The 19,352-nt window shown below is 34.5% G+C and overlaps 1 protein-coding gene across 1 annotated transcript in view; it reads right to left on the reverse strand.

Moving 5' to 3' along the window:
* Positions 1-19,352, reverse strand: part of brinp1 (bone morphogenetic protein/retinoic acid inducible neural-specific 1) — a 179,936-nt gene that overhangs the window by 139,814 nt on the left and 20,770 nt on the right. Inside the window, exon 2 of the mRNA XM_058777680.1 lies at positions 4,610-4,877. Coding sequence (XP_058633663.1) covers positions 4,610-4,827 — 218 coding nt within the window. The 5' untranslated portion in view covers positions 4,828-4,877. The remainder of the gene's footprint in view (positions 1-4,609; positions 4,878-19,352) is intronic.

The following is a 19,352-nucleotide window of genomic DNA, read 5'->3' on the forward strand; positions in this document are numbered from 1 at the left end:
TTACTTCTCAGTGGGGCTTCTTTTAACACATTCGCAGGGATGCAAACTAGAAGCACTGATTCATGAAGCTTCGAAATCAAAACATCAGTGGTATGGAGATTGTATCAAATTTTGCATATCACGTGGTTTCAGAAAACAAGATTTTGTTACGTCATACGGTTTTGAACCTTGTTTTCACAACATTTTCAACATTCCATAATTTTGCCATAACAAGTGTCTAATGGTTTTAACTGATCTCGAGTCAGTTTTGTAATTAAGGTTCATTTTTAAATAATTTAATCAACTTTAATACTGATATGGGTGTGTATCACAAAAAAGAGAGTGATACTGTACTTAATTGCTCCTCATTGACCTAGTTTTCCAAGACCTGACAAATGACACAAAACAAGGACTACAAATTAATAAAGCACGGATTTTACAGAACCTTCATATTTAATGGTATTTAATTATTTGTAGATTGCATTTAATGCATTAGACATTAATTTAAAAAATAAATACATAAAAATTGCAGTTGGTTTGCAACATGTTTGGAATGAGTTTGCAATGCATTTACACCGTTTTGACCAGCAGGTGGCGCAGGCCTGTGGTGTTTGGAACGTTTAGAAACACTGAATCATTTTACGGAACAACTGATTCAGTTGATTCAGAGCTTTGAAAAGCTTTATATGTGATTTTGCCAAGTAAGACATATTCCTGGATCAACATTTTTTTGTCGATCCTGGATCAACATTACTATTCAAAAATATGGACCTAACCCTATCCCTACCCCTAAACCTAACCCTACTCATAATTCAACAAAACAACACGGATGTTGATCCAGGAACACTTGGTGAAATCACGTTCACCGTAAAACTTTGGGGGTGCGGATGGTAACACGTTTGTTCTGCGCTTGTTCATTTGAATAAAATTGTGGCAAATCGCGAGCCTGATTGCCGTGCTTCTGACTAGAGCAACGACCAATCGTGTGACTGACTACAGCAGCATGTGCACAGGAATTCCATGTCTACAGGAGCGCTGCAGGTTTTGATGGACTACTGAAAACATGTGAGGCAGTTTTTTCTTTTGATTAGCCATTTTTGTAGATATAAACACATACTATATACATAGTAACTCTGGGCTGGATGTTATTATAAAGTTATGTATTGTTATTGTTATGAATAAGCCTATTAAATGATCGTAAAATCGTTTAAATATTTATTACATTTGTAAAGCTCATTCTTTTACAATAAATTCCCACTGATGCATTTCCTCGGCTTTGTAATCGTCTTAGCTTTTTCACTCCTCATGAGGTTACATCACTGCAGTATAAGAGCACAGCAGTTGGGCTGAAATTGCATTCATTTTATAGAGAATTTGATACTGAATGATATCCTACACATTTTTCAAGACAGACCAACCATGACGTTGTTAAGCAGAGATATATATAACGTTTTTTAAAAAGTCATATGTTAAATGTGATTTTAACTTAAAAAAAAAAAAAAAAAAGGTTTAATAGATAGATGTTCAGTGAAAATAGAGATCCACAAATCAGAGATACTTTTACCATAGAATTAGAGTCAAATTTTTGTTCAAAGAGCTCAAAAAAAGCTTTCTACTAGAGCCCTGCGCGGGACTGTTTTCTTAAACCCGCACCCGCTCGCACGTGCAATGTTTGTGTCCACTCCTGCCCGCTCCCGCGGACTTTCTCTCAGAGCTTGTGAAAAATGTACACAAATACTCAAACTAAATAAGTTAACATCCAGAATAACAGGCTTTAAACATGATTGCGTTTAAATAAGATGAAGTAATGCTAAACCAAAGCACCACACGTGACAAAAACATCGGGTATTTTTTATTACCGTTATAAAATATTAACCATTAAAACAAAACTAGCGTCTTACGAAGTTTAATTCTTTCCCATTTTTTTTCTGTGACAATTGAGAATTGTTTCCAGATGTCTGACTTGCCTTGGTTTGCTTTTGGTAAAACCGCCCACAGGAGCCCAAACCCAATGCAGCCCTCTACTTTCTACTTTATCATACTCTTTTAAATTTAAAACATAAAATACATTGTTTTTACTGCACATCAGGTTTTCACAATAAAGCCCACATAATTTCTGCCCAAAACTAGCCCAAATCTAATGTTTTGAGGGGGTCCCGTTAAAAACCACAACCGGAGGGTAAAATGCACGGTTTTTGTTGGGGTTCCCCTGGTAAAAAACAACCTACGGCAACAGAGTTAAAGTAGCCCAATTCTGCGAGAAAACTGCAGACTTGGCAACACTGCTGCACATATACAGTACATTGTACCTCTTATTTTAATATTTCATTTACAGTTCATAGGATAAGTAGGTTGTTAAAAGATTGTTCATAAAATATGTTAAGTACACAGTTTTGTACATTTTTTTCAGAATTTATTGTACGTTTTTTTCCAAAATCAAAGTTTGCAATGTTGTATTCATTAGGGAACAGGTAGCTTTGGTTGATGAGTTAAAACTCTGTATTGAAGACGTTTTTGAAATCCCTATGGAGACAATGAACGTGAAAAACACTTCAAGAACCAAGCGTGGATTTCCTTGTTGCACCATTGAGTAGTGAATTTTATAAATAGAAGAGTATTTCATGAAGAAAGGGATTTGCAATTATTTCAAGTGACTTAATAATAAATCAAAAGGAAGGTTACTTCATAGACTGATATAATAATGACATGTGGTAAAGATCTGAGGAGTTCTGCTGAATAAAAACATGCTTAAACTCTCCTGGAAGGTGCATGTCGTTATTTTAATGACTCCATGCTCAAACATGTGGCAGTGTTATCATACAAGTGCCATTAATTCCTGCTCTCTTGATGCTGATAACTGCCCAATAATGAAGCTTTAAATGAAGCTGAGATGCTTCACCTAAAACTAAAGAAAAAAACACGATATCTCTTCTTACTTCTCAGATGTTTCTCCTGTCACAGACAACGTCCCAAAAATGTCCCAAACTACATTTGCTATGACAGCAGAATCAGAACCCAGATGTTTCTCAGTGCAACAACTGTGGACTCAATTGCGGCTCATTGTTTTTATTTCTCCTATAGACCTTCCAGAGAGGTATAAAACAGCAGTGAGCTCCATTTAATCTCCTGAACAATGAAAGAGCAACCTCGCATTAACATGTTGGTAACACTTTACAATACAATTTGTTAATATCAGGGACAGCATTAACAAACTTTAACCTCCATCAAATGTCTCTATTGGTAACACTTTACAATAAGGTTTAATTTGTTAGCATTAGTAAACTGCATTAGTTAACATGGGTAAAACTTCTACAGCATTGGTCCCACTTTATATTAGGTGGCCTTAACTAATTTGCAATACAGTATGAACACAATAAGTACATTGTACTTATTTTTTTAATGTAAGTACATAGTAGTTAAGGCCACCTAATATAAAGTTTGACCACAGCATTTATTAATCTTAATGCTCTCCTCAGCATTTACTAATACATTTTCAGATCAAAAATTGTATATTTTAATATTACTTAATTGCACTGTGAACTTGAACATGAACAACTGCTTGAACATTTTTTATTATTATTATTATTACCTAAAATTAACAGAGGTTACCAAATGTTGTAAAAATATATTGATCATTGTTAGGTTAAAATAGTGCATGTATTAACTAATGTCAACAAATAAAACCAGATTTGACGTAAAGTGGTATCTCTTTATTTTCAATGTTCTTTAAAGTATTTTCAGAGTGATTAACAACAGAAATCAATGCTCCACAAGAACAACAGCCGACTTAATTGTGCACACAATGCAGGTTGTTAAACCTCCACACCAATGAATTTCAATTTTTTATTTATTTATTTTTTAAAATCAAGTAATAGCGAACAAGTGAAAAAGTGAAAAGGTGTGAAAAAGTGAAAAAATTTACTGAGATTTCACTCACTCTCAAAGAGCAATTTCCTGCCGATGCAATATTTCAGAACTAGAAAAAATGGTCACACTTTAGTTTTGGGACCAATTCTCACTATTAACTACAACTTTTAAACGTCTTGCTGCTTATTTATTAATATAGTTAGGTACTTATTAATAGTTAGTAATGTAGCTGTTAAGTTTAGGTATATGGAGTTTAAGGATTAAGGGATCTAAAATATACAGTAGCCATGCAGTATAAGGCATTGATATGTACTTTATAAGTACTAATACACAACCAATATGCTGGTAATATGTATGCTAATAAGCAACTAGGTAATAGTGAGAATTGGTCCTTAAAATAAAGTGTACCACAATTTCTTGCCAATGTATTATTTCAGAGCTAGAAAAAAAATAAATAATAATTAGAAATGCTTATGATTTATCCCAAGCCTGGAAAGCACTATTTTAAAGATATCAGCTTTTTTATAAGCGTGGGAACCCTGAGAGCACAATAATGCGGCGCTGATCAGATTGCATGCATATCCTCTCTGAATAGCTGGAAACGAATGCTCGGGACGCTTTGAACTTCTATAAGATGATAAAATAGGTTCACACTGAGGACAGTTCTTCATAACTCGCCCATTTTAAGAGAACTCAGCAGAAACTTATATACAGCCATGAGCAAAGCCCATACACAGTGCATAGCATGGTGTTGATTACTCACCTATAAATTTTATACCGGGTCGTGAATCCTTGGCGAAATCTTTCCATGAAGGAAAGGTACCCCTTCGAGTGGTGGAAAGGGCCACGGTCAGAGATGAGCCAGTCAAACTGCTTGGTAACATGCTGCTCGTTGGCCGAGGGCTCTTGGCGGGAAGACTGAACTGTTATATGGTTCCATATAAACAGGAAGTAAGTGACTTCAATGAGCCTCCAGTTCATGCTTCACTCTCGACCGCACTGTGCTCATTCTCGCTCCATTCTGTGGAGACCTGCGGGACGCAAGAAACACAAGACAACATCTGAACATCAGTCATCAAACCCTGACACCACTGAATGTGCAAAGAAATCGAATCCTGTTGTCATAACCCCAATAGTTTATTTTATTAGCAGTTGATCTGCAGAGTGACGCACTAACACGACTCACTGCCCTTTTCACCGATGAGAATGAATTACAAACAGGAAGTACAGCCTTCACTTTATTCAGACTAATTGGTGGCATGATAAGTTCAGGCGGGGTAAGTGTCAGCTTTATGATATGTTGTGACATGGGGTCGGTTCGTGGAGGAGGACGGCACATCTCCACTGGCTAATTAACGGCGGGCGCGCGTTCGCACATGAATTTATTGCATTAGCCTCATTTATGCAATTAAGTGGTACATGCTGACATCCTGCGTGAAAGTGAGATGCACAAGAGTAAATATGCTACTGTCTAGAGGTGTCTGTAAAAGAGATGTTAATATTAAAATAATAAAAAATTAAAATAAAAAAAACAGACCATTATATAACAATGAAATGATTCTGAGTCCCGCAAAAAAAAAAAAAAAATGCATCTGTCCACATTTTATTTCAAGCCACACCGAGTATAAATCTCATGAAAAACATATTTCACCTAAAAATGAAAGAAAAAAATGGAGCAATCTTATTATTGTTAAAATTCATTCATTCATTCATTCATTCATTCATTCATTCATTCATTCATTTTACCAGCCATGAAACTGTATGTGCACTATTTCACCAAAAAGGGGTAACACATCTGATTGCAATAATAATAATAATAATAATAATAATTAATGCATACATGCATACATGCATAACAAAAACGTGTCTTGAAATAAAATAAATGCTATGAAAATAAATAAAATTTAACTTGATGGACTAAAATAAATAAAACACAAACTGAAAAAAAAAAAAAATGAATTAAAGAGCTGAAAATTAATTAAATAGCAGCATTTACTGTGAACCGTTAAAAATGATCACAGTGCTGAAACAGTGCATCAGATTACATTTTATATAATTACAACACAGTCTTCGTGATTTAATAACTGTGCTGAATCATATTGAATTCCAGGCATTGTTAGGATTAATAAGACATGTTACAGGCCAACTGATGAGTGACAACTCACAAATGCTGATATTTACTCTCATTTGGTGCTCAGTTAATTTTAGCCCCTATCATGGTGTGTTGTATTATTGTACTTCATTTAATTTCGGGATGATTTTTGTGACATTCATGAGAATCAGATGTGTTTTAGCAAGATAATTTTGGAGAAAGTAACGCAAAACTGTTTTGGTTCAAAAAACAGGTCTTAATGTCTTATGCAAAATATTAAAGAAAAAGCTATGTGAGCTTTCCACGACCAGCCTGCATGTTATTAAATTGAGCTGCATATCCATATCACAGCATATGTCAGCAGCACTCTTTTTGACTGTCTATCCGACAGCGTATTTTTATGTTGTGATAAGAGCCATTTTAAATTGTAATGATCCTCCATATCTTCCCTTCCGGCATTATAGCCCAAATTCTGAGCTATTAAAAAACAACATGTACCCTCTTCATGAAGTATCAGACAGCATGCAATGTGACTCAGCACCTGTGAGTGACTAATACTTCATAACTTCACTATATTCCCTAGCAGAGTGACAGACGCTCAACTGGTTTCATTATAGTGATTTTGCCATAATACAGTACTTTTTTCCCCCCAGTTAGTACTGTGTAACATCACTATTTATTTATTTTTCTTCATCAAATTGTATTGTGTATTCATTTGTATAGCCAAGGGAAAACATTTTTTTTTTTTTTTTTGTATGTATGTATGTATGTATTTATTTATTCATTTATTTATATGACTGTGGCTTCTTTCTGAGAAAATATTTAATTAAATGCTGCTATTTATCCAGGGCTATAATATTTTTTTAATCAAGTGTTTTACTTGAAATAAAATGAATATTAGTTGTAATAAACTTTTACTTGATGTACTAACATAACTAAAACTGAAATACAAATTAATACAAATCTATCTATCCATCCATCCATCTATTTAGTTTATTTGTTTGTTTGTGTGAGATACTTCTTGAAATATATATATATATATATATATATATATATATATATATATATATCATCTGTTATAATTTATTCAGATGTTTTCCTCATGTATAGCTTCAATTTATCTACCTTTTTCAGCATATGCTGTAAATATTTGAAATGTGACTGTAAATTATGAGTTGAATAGCTTATACTTTGAGAATTTAATTACAACATGTTTGTATTTTCACTGTTAATAGAAATATAACCTTACCCACCTTTAATAAAACAAAAACAAAAAGGTTATGAATAATTAATGTGTAATATTATGCACAAGTCATGTATGCATATTTCCATAATTAACATTCTGTAGGCAAAAGATTGCATTAATAATATGTCTGAGAATGCAAAAACTGGCCATGGTCCATGCAAATTTATGGATATTACCTTACAAATATCCTGCTCATCTTAAAGGTGTCTTTACAGAGTACATACATAATTAAGAGATGTATATGCTACGAGCTCCAGGCAGCTGAATGCAGATTGATATTCTCTCTTCTATCCAATTATCTAATTGTCAATGAAATAATTTCTTCCCTCTTCCTGTACGGCTGTTTACAGTCTTTAATGAATGAAGATCTCGCAGTCACACAGGCTTCTGCTGCCGGCGTCACCTGCAGTGACAAATATGCAGCTGAGCGTCTAATGAGGGCTCCTTTAACTAATTAGTTCAGACTAATTTGAGGTTGCCTGTCAGAATGTAACAATGCATCATTTCACTGAAATTACAAACATAGAGAGAGACACGTTAACCCTTTGAAATCTTCACACCAGAAGGAAAAGTTCAGTAGCCTTTACCTGGACGGATTTTCCAAAGGTCACTGAGAGACAACAGACAAAATAATTAATAGTGAATGTATTTACAAAGTCAAGGTGAACGGGCAAAGTTAATGTAATTCATAACACAAAGGGGGGAAATTTGATTTAGCTTTTTCATATTATTATAGTGTTATAGAGGACTAAAATAGTATGTATATAGAGGGTGTTCAATATGCAAATTAATAAAATTAATACAATTTTGGGTTTAGGTGAGTTTCAGTTTTAGACAAATTTTTGAATTAAAGATTGTCATAAAATATCTTGATTTCTATATGTTGTAAATTATGTACACTTGAATTAGTGTCAGGTTTATTATAGTTAACTAAAAAATTAAATAAACTTCAACTGAAATAAAATACAATATAATAATTTAAACTGATTTTATTTCAGATAGTCACCAATGTCTCATTTTAGTTTAGCTTGATGCACTAAAATAACTAAAACTGAACAACAACAACATAATAATAATAATATATTGTTGTTGTAATCTATATTATTATTATTATTAGTAGTAGTAGTAGTAGTAGTAGTAGTAATAATAATAATAATAATAATAATAATAATAATAATAACAATAAACTACTGAAAAATGACAAAAACACAAATCAAAATTACATATTCAAATCATACTCAAATAATCAAAACTCCAAAACAGCGTTCCGGAAAATATTCTTAACTCCATTTTCACAAATGAAGGAAGAAAAGCTGTCATGGCCATTTGTTTTTGTTTTTGTTTTTTTTCCTTCCATGTCTGAAAAGTACATCTCTTTAGGAAACACTAAGTATTTTCTATTACACCCAATGTCCATGTTTCGCTGATCTGCTCCTGTAACCAGTGACTATCACCTCTGAATGACACGGCTCCTCTAGAGGAAGCTCAGCCGTAACAGCTGGATGTGATTTGATCAATGGCAGCTGAGGGTTATTCTAATGACATTCAGATTCTCCATACAATCCCACAGCTCTCCAACACTCAGCTGGCTCTCTGACACATGACCAACATGGGCTTCGGGTGTCCGCCAGAGCTGGAGTGGTTGAGGAACACGGTTGATTTGAACAGACTGATTTATGGCGTACTGGTTACCTTTTGAGAAAGTACTGCCCCAGTGACAGCTTTTGTACCTTTTTTTTTTCAGAGCCGGTAAAGCTCATCGCCGGTTATTGTATATGTTTGCTGGGTAGCCGAACTTGTTGTAATGTCATTTGCCTTGGGTAAAAATGTCACCTCTCTAAAGGGATAGGTCACCCTAAAATAAAAATTCTGCCATCATTTACTCTCCCTACAGTGGCTAGTTCCTATTGACTTCCATTGTATTTATTTCCATATTAATGTCAATGGCTACCAGCAAATTATTAGTTACCAACATCCTAAATAAATTGCTAAACAGAAGAAAGAAACTCATATATGTTTGGAACTACTTGAGGTGAGTAAATGATGAGATTTTTATTTATTTATTTTTTTTTAAATCTTTTAAATGCTTAAAATGATTGATTACACCCACTTTAACTGCATACACATGTCCACTTCTTAATGTGTCCTTTACTGATTATTGATTTGCATTATGCCTAATTTGCATAAGGAGTGTGCTTAATTGCGTATAATGTCTACTTGTATTCTGCAAAGTATATGTTTCTTAACGCGCTTTTGCTTTGAAGCATTTTAAATCATGTTTTAATAATCTGTTGTCATGCTTTAAAGATTTTAAAGAGTTTTTACAAATATCCCACCATTTTCTCTTGACTGCCTGAAGGACCTTGGGTTTTGTCAGTGTGGATTCATTTATTGACGGATGTTTTGAGATCAAACAAATCCGCTTATGACTCAATGCGTCAAACACTTGTTTTGATGTGTTGACTAACATACTAAAACACGTAAAGTACTTGATTATAATTTTAGTGTTTTAACTGTAGTGTTTTATGTAATATTACATTTAAAGGTAATATATATTTAAATATAGCCTACTAACACTTCTTCATTACAAATATATTCAAACACTTGATATACAAGTTTCAAAACAAATGACCTTAAAGTATATTTTACACATTATTGTGAGTATATTTTATATACTTTAATCACATTTCATTAAATATAAATTATAATACTTTTTATTTAACTGTAAATAACAAGCAGTTAAGTGTTGAAAATAATATATTCAGTTCATACTTAGGTGTTTTCATGTAATTTGTTCTCTTTTCATAAATATGCTTAAGTGTGCAGACATATGGGCCTGCATAGAGTTTGTTGTTGTTGGTGGTGTTTAATGTACAAGAATTGATGCAAATCGGCTTTTAACCGAAGAGAAGCACATGCATCAAGCGGAAAGCGATGCCGGCATCTGAAGGACTGACCATGACGAATGCTGTCTGATATTGATATTTCTTGCGGTGCTCAGAGAGCGGCTGAGGCATGGAGCCAAACCCACCGCAGGCTTACGGAGAAGCACAAACATATAATAATTAATCTGTGCACATTTATACTGCACAGAGTGCAATACTGTGACTTACACTGACAGCACGAGCAAGGGAACTGTTTAGATGTCTTGCAAAATAAAGCAATTTGTACTATGATTTATATTTATTACACACAAAGAGCCACATTGTCTATCGGGGCAACAGGGTCATAATTTATTCATCCTCTCACTTTAAGTAATGCACCTCTTCCTTTCTAATCGAGAAAATTGCATGAGCATTACAGAAAACATCGCAGAGGCAGCAGGGCAGCAGAATACTTACAATGCCATGGTTTATTGTGCTGTTTAAAATGAACACAATCACCTTGCCAGACCTGGTTAAGGTCCACATAAAACTAAAAGTGACCCTTTATTTGCTTTATAAATAAATGTCCTTGGTCATGTTGTGCATGATTCATCAGTGCAGGTTATTCCAAAGAAAAAAAGTTTCAAAATGTAATAACTTTTTCTGCCTCTTCACTAGATTTGTCACGACACTTATTCTTAATCTTTCTGTTTATATGAACCCTAAACGTTGCATATTTATTTACATGAGCATTACATGCCTTCCAAACAAAACTTCAGAATGTGTGTAGTGCTATTGGAGAAGGCCACTCGGATAATGCCACCAGAACTTCTGTGAGTATAATTGCCGTTTTTGTATTTCCAATCATGTTTCCTGACTTTTCAGTGAAATCAAGCTAAATATGTAGTCATCTGATGATGTATCAAAGCTTTGTCTGAAATTTTAAAATTACTTGAAAGTTTAAAAAAGCTTCATGGTTAAAACACTCTGCATGGTATTAATACATCCAACTGAATATATCTTTGTATTCAATGATATACATTTTTTTTTTTTACTTTTTAACCAAACTGATTTTGTTCCATATTCCAAGTGTAGCTGCTATATATCAAAACCACCCTAAAACGTCTTCTGTGGGTGGCATCGCCTATAGGCTGTGTGAGTTAATCAATCAAACAGCTATTTAGGCATTGCAAGCTCATAGTGACTCTGATTCCATTCTGGTAAGAAATGCCCACGTTGCTCCATCCAATCAATTCCCCATGGATAACATCAAGTTACAGCCTATACATGTTTTTTTTTTTTTTTCTTGTTGAATATCCTGTTTCACATTATGGAAGTAAAGCAAAGCACCACCCAGGGTGTCTGTCCCTGTATTTCTCAGAATAAAATGTGTCTGCTAAATAACTTAAGTGGGTAAATGCACTGGATTTTCACATCACAAATTTATTACAACGAGTTCTTTGCACTAGAAAATCAATGAACCCCAGTGAGCCTTCTGAAGTCTTCAGAAGTGGGTCTCACAGATGAATATTCCCCTGCTGATACACTGTATGACAAGATATTTCATATTAAACACTCATACTATTATCCGCTCTTATGCTTTAGTCGTCTCCCTCTAAGAAAGACACATGCTGTTTACAAATTTCCCACCATTTTCTCTCGACTGCCTGAAGGACCTTGGGTTTTGTCAGTGTGGATTCATTTATTGATGGATGTTTTGAGACCAAACAAATCCGCTTATGACTCAATGCGTCAAATTATAATATTTGTAGTGTTTTCCATGCATCCATTTGTCCAAACCACTTGTACCATGTCGGGTCAGCCTGGACTCACCTTTCAGTGATATTTCAAGCTAAATATCTATAGTCATTTCTGCATATTAAGCTGAGATATGACATAGTATTACATACAAACAAATGCACAGCCTTTCAAAGTGTATTTTTACTTGTTTGAAGTAGAGTTGCGTGTATATTTTAAACTCCTTACACAGGCACTCATCAACACAAACATTGTTTTTTTTTTGTTTGTTTTTTGCAGTCTTCACTAATTTCTTCTTGTTCTTTTTTCTGTCTACTTCGGGCTGGGCCAGTGTTGCCACCTTGTGGACAAAGTAATTAGTGCAAAAATAATCAAAGCGCATAAGCACACATAAAAACTGAAGCATACTTTGGCCTTCATATGTAGCTTGTTGTTAGCATGTTTTAACAAGTTGATAGCATGGTTCTAGCATTTAACATATTGTTAACATTTATGACTTGTTGCTAGCAAGATTTAATGTATTGCTAGCATATTGCTAATATGTTTACCATTTTGCGACCATACTTTACCATATTACTAGCATGTTTTAACAGTTTGCTAACATTATTTAGTATGGCTTTAATGTGTTAGAACATTTCTTAGACAATTTAGCCTGCTGTTAGCATGTTTAGTCACGTTGTTAGCATGTTGTTAACCTGTTTTTAGCCTATCACCCCCATGTTTTTATCATGTTAATAACATAATTTTGCATGTTGCTAACATGTTTCTAGCATGTTTCCTCACATTTCTATCATGTTTTAGCATGCTTCCATCTTTTTAACATGGCATGTTTTAGCATATAATGCTAATATCTTTCTAACATGTTTAAGCCTGTTGAAAGCTGGTATTGACAATTTACTAATGTGATATAGCATGCTTTTTTCTAGCATATTTTGTTTAAAAAAAAAATATATATATAGCATGATTTAGCACAGGGGTAGGCAACTTCGGTCCTGAAGTGCCGATGTCCTGCAGAGTTTAGCTCCAATCCTGAAAAAAAAAACTCACCTGCCTGTAGCCCTAGTAATTCTGAAGACCTTGATTAGCTTGTTCAGATGTGTTTGATTAGGGTTGGAGCTAAACTCTACAGGACAGCGGCACTCCAGGACCGACATTGCCTACCCATGATTTAGCATTTTGCTACCGTGTATTACTTAACACATTGCTAACATGATTTAGCATCTTTTGGCATGTTGCCTGTATGTTTTAATGCAATTATAGCCTAATTTAACATGTTGTTAGCATGTTTACATCATGTTTTAACATGATTCTAACATGTTTAAACACAATAATAACATGATTTAACACATTGTCAGTATGAGTCGCACATTGCTGGCATGTTTTTTACAATACTAGCACATTTCTAGCATGTTTCTAGCATTTTGTATCACGTCACTAACATTTTTTTAACATGTTGTAGCCTGTTGCTAGCTTGTATTAGCATGTTTGCTAACATCTTTTATTTATCTTTGTTAGAAGAATTGGAAAAATAATAAGCTTAGTATCGATATAAAATTGTAATATTAGGAATAAAAATATTACAAAAACTGGTTTTGTACTGAATTGTTGTTGTTGCTTAAACGCTGTTGCAGTCTTTCAGGCTAATCCTTGCCCCCCACTCCTTTTTGTGAGTCTGTAAATGGTCTCATTCACTCTGAGAGCTTCCTGTCTTCAGTGCTTTATTCAGAAATCTCATTTCTAATGCAAGTCTTGTGTGGACTCAATCAATTGCTGTTTCCCTTCATAGGGGCTGAGCTCTGCTTTGTTCCTGACAGTTCACAGGGATGGAGGCTTGTCCCCTATTTGTATTCCAGGTCCCAGGAGCTGTTGGATTGAACCGAGAGAGATTTTGCTTTGTGAGGACGTATCGAACAGTTTCCGCCTACAAACTCCTCTGAGAGGAAGTAGATGGTTTGGGTTTGTTCTCGAGTCCCCGTCCACTCGATGTAGACCACATACTGCCTCTGTCAACGCTGCACTGGATGTTTGCTGTCAGAGTGTTTTCAAAACCTCAGTGTCAAGACCTCTAAACCTGATGTGCATAGCTAACATCCATCTGAACTTGAGTCGTCTGAATCAATGTTATTTATACATACACCAGTCCTTTTGAAAAAGAGAAAGAAAAGCAACTTTACAGTTTAATCCAGATTGATGTAATGATATTAAGTTATATTATTAGTGCTGACTCTATTCATCTGTTTATAGTTCCAGTCCTAGATACTATGTTAAAATATGTGACATAATGACAGCTATGAAGTGAAACAGCTTTTTCACCACAAGTTTCATTAGAAAACGTTATAGCAGAGTTTTATACAATGGATGTCTTAAACAGTAGTAGATTTCTATATGTTCTGTCAAATGTTTCATTATTCTGAAGGTTCATAATATAAAAGTGATAAGTAATAAGAAAAGATATATATAAGAAACATAATGAATCTAATGTAGGGAAATTATGCTTTTCATGTTGATATAAAATGGGATAAATTCAGAATATCTTCCTACCATACTAAAATGTGAAATACTAAAATAACACAAATGTGATTATTATTTGATTATTGATTATTATTTCTGGTCACAGCATATAATATATACTGCACAGGGCAAGATATGGACTATACACATTCATACTTTAAAAAAAAAAAAAACATTAGTTAAACCATTAGGTATTATGAACAGTAAAACATATATTAAACAAAAAATCCACAGGTACTACTATATTTTAACATAAAAATACACATTAAATAGTATAAATCTGTGTTGCAAAGCCAAGGCACTTGAGAACTTATATTAAAAAGCCTTTATTATCTCATGGCTTAAACATAAAAAATAAGTCACAGATGACCGCACACCCACGCGTTGCGGCTGATATGCCTTCACCCTGATGAAGGCATATTAGCCACCATGCGTAGGTGTGCGGTCATCTGTGACTTATTTTTTATGTTTAAGCCATGAGATAATAAAGGCTTTTTAATATAAGTTCTCAAGTGCCTTGGCTTTGCAACACTGATTTATAGACGAGTTTTCCCTTGTCCAAAGAGCACCGAGATATTAGAGAGTTTTGCATCCCAGTAGCCCTCTTTTTTTTGCATTTTTGTGACCAACACATTAAATAGTATTTTATATATATGTTTAGTTGCATTATGAAGTTACATAAAATAAAAATGGACTAAATTTACGTTTAAAAAAAATCAAACTTGGGTTTCAAAACATGAAAATATGAAGCAATATAACTATTTTACAGCATGTGGCTATGGTCAATTTATATGAGTGTATATGTGTATATTTTAAATTGCATGCTTTGTTTAGTTGCATTATGATGTTACATGAAATAGCAATGAATATAAATTAATGAATAAATAAAACACAATTAGGTTTCAAAGTGTGAAAATATAAAGCATTTTTTACCACGTTAGTTATTGTTAATTTATGAATATAATATTGTTCATTATTATACATGTATATCATATGTAAGCCTATATTTCTTGCACAATTCAGGCATAAAATATTAGCATAATGTACACTAAACATACATATGCCTAATATATTATTCTGTATATCACATAGTGTACATTTTGTTGTAAATGTTAGACATTAGTTGAATTATGTGAAGATACAGGAAGTAACAATGGACCATGTAGTGTACGTTTGTAATTGCAGAAACGTTCAGGAAACATTTAGAATCCAGAATTCACCATAATGAAGACTGAAATCGTGATTCTCTGGCATATTTGAACAAACAGTAAACTAGAAAATTATTTTGTAGCGCGGCAGCGCTGCCAGACGCTGGGCGATCTGCCACCGAAACTCAATCCCTCGAGGAGCCGCCGGCCGACCAGCAGGACTCTGACCGTGCTCTTGTTTTATATGATTTTATATTAGATTTGTATTCATGTCACACGCTGCACTGCAGGGGAGAGCTAATCAGGGGAGGGTAAAGCGAGTGTAGTGCAATTTGTCGCGTTCAGATTACGAGGCGTCACAATTATGAAAATGCTACAGGCTGCGCACACCTCTGTGGACGGCCACACAAACGTGTTGCCAATTACAGCCGTCGGCCACTGAGCGAATGGACGCATGTGTGCAAACAGCCCTCACAGCGCATTCACGCGGCTCTCGCAGAAGCCTGACCTTCAGGAGTCTGAGCTCAGCACTCTCGGCAAGATAATTAAATACCCACGCCTGCCTCAACCCAATCAGCAAAGCCCAGATCAATGCACGGTTTTCAAAACAAACTAATTCACTAATGGTCTGACTTATTGTTCCAATTTACCTGGCCAGTGAATTATGGGCCCGCGATCGGCAATGGGAGGAGACCAGGGCAATCGATGGAGAGACAGAAGTGCCTGCGAGCGGAACCGCTGCCCGTGGACGGGTCATTTGGCCCGGTGCTTCTGAGCGGGACGGCCGCTGTCTAAAAGCCAAGTAATTAACGCGCTCAGACCGACAGCTTGGCCGGTCAAGGTGTTGGGGAGTTTGTTCCAGATAAATTATCCATGCTAGGCTTGTAGCAAATTCAATTAAACCAAAGGTAATTCAACCGTAATCACCCTTCAGATTTGCACAAGTTATTTGTTTTTACCTGAAGTGACTTTGGGGTTTTAATTCATGTGTTATTATTATTATTATTACTACTACTATGTCATCTATTTCGAAGAAACCCTCCTTTGTTATACGTTAGCTGAATTCTGAAGTTAGTTGAACTAATGAGCTAAAATTGATGGTAATATTTTAGTTCAGGGACCATTTCTCACTATTAACTAGCATGCATATTACTAGCATATTGGCTCCTTAATAGTACTTATAAAGCACATATTAATGCCTTATTCTGGTTGACCATATTTTAGATCCCTTAATCTTAAACAACTACCTCACTAATTTTTAATAAGAAACAAATTAGGAGTTAAGTGTTTTTTTTTTTTGTTTTTTTTCAATATATTATATATATATTATACATTTTGTTGTTTATGTTAGACGTTAGTTGCATTATGAATTTAGAATAACTAATATCTTTGCAGCAATTATTTATCAATTATTATTAGTAGTAGTAGTACTAGTAGAAGTAAGTAGTAGTAGTTTAATCTACTTAAACCCATAAACCCACCATCTGTTTCTCTGCAGGTCAGATCAAGTCACGGTGAAAAATCATATTTATAAGTTGAACACACATTAACTTCACCACAAAGTCAACATTACAATTGGGAAACTCATTACAATTTCTTTAAACCCTGACTTACCAGATTGGGAGCATGTCTGCAAGAAAACATATATGACATACAGTGAACTTCACATAAGAATAACAAATAAACAGATAGAAAAACAACAGAAAAAAAAGTACAGAATAGTTCAGAATAGAAATTATAAAGTAGCAAATCACAAATCCTTCTTTATAAAACAATGTAAATATATAAGCCTATTCATTAGATGCAATGGATGCAAATTGAGTCTCTAAATTCTCAATTTATAATTTGTTCAAATTATTATTATTATTATTATGATTCCTTTTAAAGCTAAACTGCATGTAGAAAATACAACAGTACCGTACAATTGAATATATATTTAATTCAGTAAACTTTCCAGCATGTCTTGAACGCACCATAAGCTGCAATGGAGCAGAGCAGACTGTGGCGTCAGTTAAAGGACTGATTATGTGAAAGCGTTCTGGCTAAATGTGACAGTAAATGATGCTGTGTTTTATGGATGGCTGAACCTGTGTTTGTGCAATTGCTTTGTTTTCCTTTCCGTTTTCATCAAGCAAATGGAAGTTTCATGAAAACAAATGGCTGATGGAAGAAGGACAGGGATTTTCTCCATTCCTTGCCGATGGTGAACACCATGTGTCTCTTTTGTCAGCATGTTTAAACAGATATGCTAATCGCTCGACTCCCGCGGTCATTTGTAAGCTCATACTGGGACGAGGCACTTAACATTCCACCCACTCGCCCTGTGGAGGAGAATCACGCGCTTCTCAAAACGCATCTCGCAGGCTGTTTACCGCACCAAAGAACACGTGACCAACTTTACATGAGCTTCCTCCAGTTTGACCGAAAACCTCACAACTCTGACTCAAACCCACGACTGTCACATCACAAATAGAAATTGTGTAGAGTTGGTGTCAGACTGTTCTAGATTGAACTAGACTGCTTTATATATATATATATATATATATATATAGTTTTAATGACCAAATCGTCCTCAGAGAGATACTCAGTATTTGTTGTGTTATTTTCCATGTTGTTTAGTGTTGATCCAGAAGAGCGGTGGGTTTTTCTGCAGTGCGTTTGTAAGACGTGATGTGTGCTGAAAGGCTGCAGCAGTGAACACAAACTGACTTCTGCTGCGCGTCATTCGTGATCTTCACCCAACGGACCCTGAACAACAGCATGAGATCACTGTGGATGGAAATAACGCAGCTCTGATGAGGCCGTTCACGTGTGAATGTCAGAAGACGCCAGCAGATCCTCTGACTGGATCAGAGATGTGGAGGTTAAAATCAGCGTGAACATCTGAGACAGTTTGGACATGAGGCTGGGTTACATTAATCACATAAATATAGGTACTAGTGTTGGTGTGCATGTAAAAGCACATGTCTTTTAAAAAAGTGATCTGTTTGCTTGAGCAGACTTACATGTCAACTTCAGACTCAGTCGATCAAGAGTTTGGAGAGTTTCACTATTAACCCCTAACTGTTAGCATTGCACCCCTTTTGAAAAGTTAAGTGTGCTAAACTGTTAAATATGCACATGCACATTAATATTTTAATATCTTTTTTTAATGTGCTTGCATTTAATATAATATTAGTGAAATAAAAGGTCACTTAAGTGCACTTAAAGAGCACACTTAATTACACTTTTTAAAAAGTGCTTTAAATAATTTAACTTATTTTGATTAGTTGATCGACATACTAAAGCACATGTAAAGTACTTGATGATAATTTTAACTGTAGTGTGTTATTTGATAGTACATTTAAAGTTAATATATTTTAAATGTACTAAATTGCAACATCATTACAAATGTGAAATACAGTTTGTATTTAAATACATGACATACAAGTTTCAATAGAAATGGCATTAAAGGTAACACTTTATTTTAGGGTCTCTTAACTAGTTGCTTATTAGCATGCATATTATAGAATATTAGCCATTTATTAGTAGTAATTAAGCATATATTAATGCCTTATTCTGCATGACCTTATTCTACATCCCTAATCCTACCCAATACCTAAACTTAACAACTACCTTACTAACTATTAATAAGCAGCAAATTAGGAGTTCATTGAGGGAAAATTCGTCGTTAATAGTGAATAAGTGTTCTCGATTCTAAAGTGTTACCAAAGATGCATTTAAGTGGGGCAGAAAGCACTGTAAAATTCAGCCAACTGCATTTAATATTAATTTAAACTACATTTTCAATTAAATGCAACTGACATAAAATTAAGTGTCTGAAAACATTACATTCAGTTCACACTAAAGTATATTCTTTATAAAATGTATTATTTCCGTAATAAGTG

Source organism: Onychostoma macrolepis, chromosome 05 (genome assembly GCF_012432095.1).
Source record: "Onychostoma macrolepis isolate SWU-2019 chromosome 05, ASM1243209v1, whole genome shotgun sequence".
Taxonomy (NCBI): domain Eukaryota; kingdom Metazoa; phylum Chordata; class Actinopteri; order Cypriniformes; family Cyprinidae; genus Onychostoma; species Onychostoma macrolepis.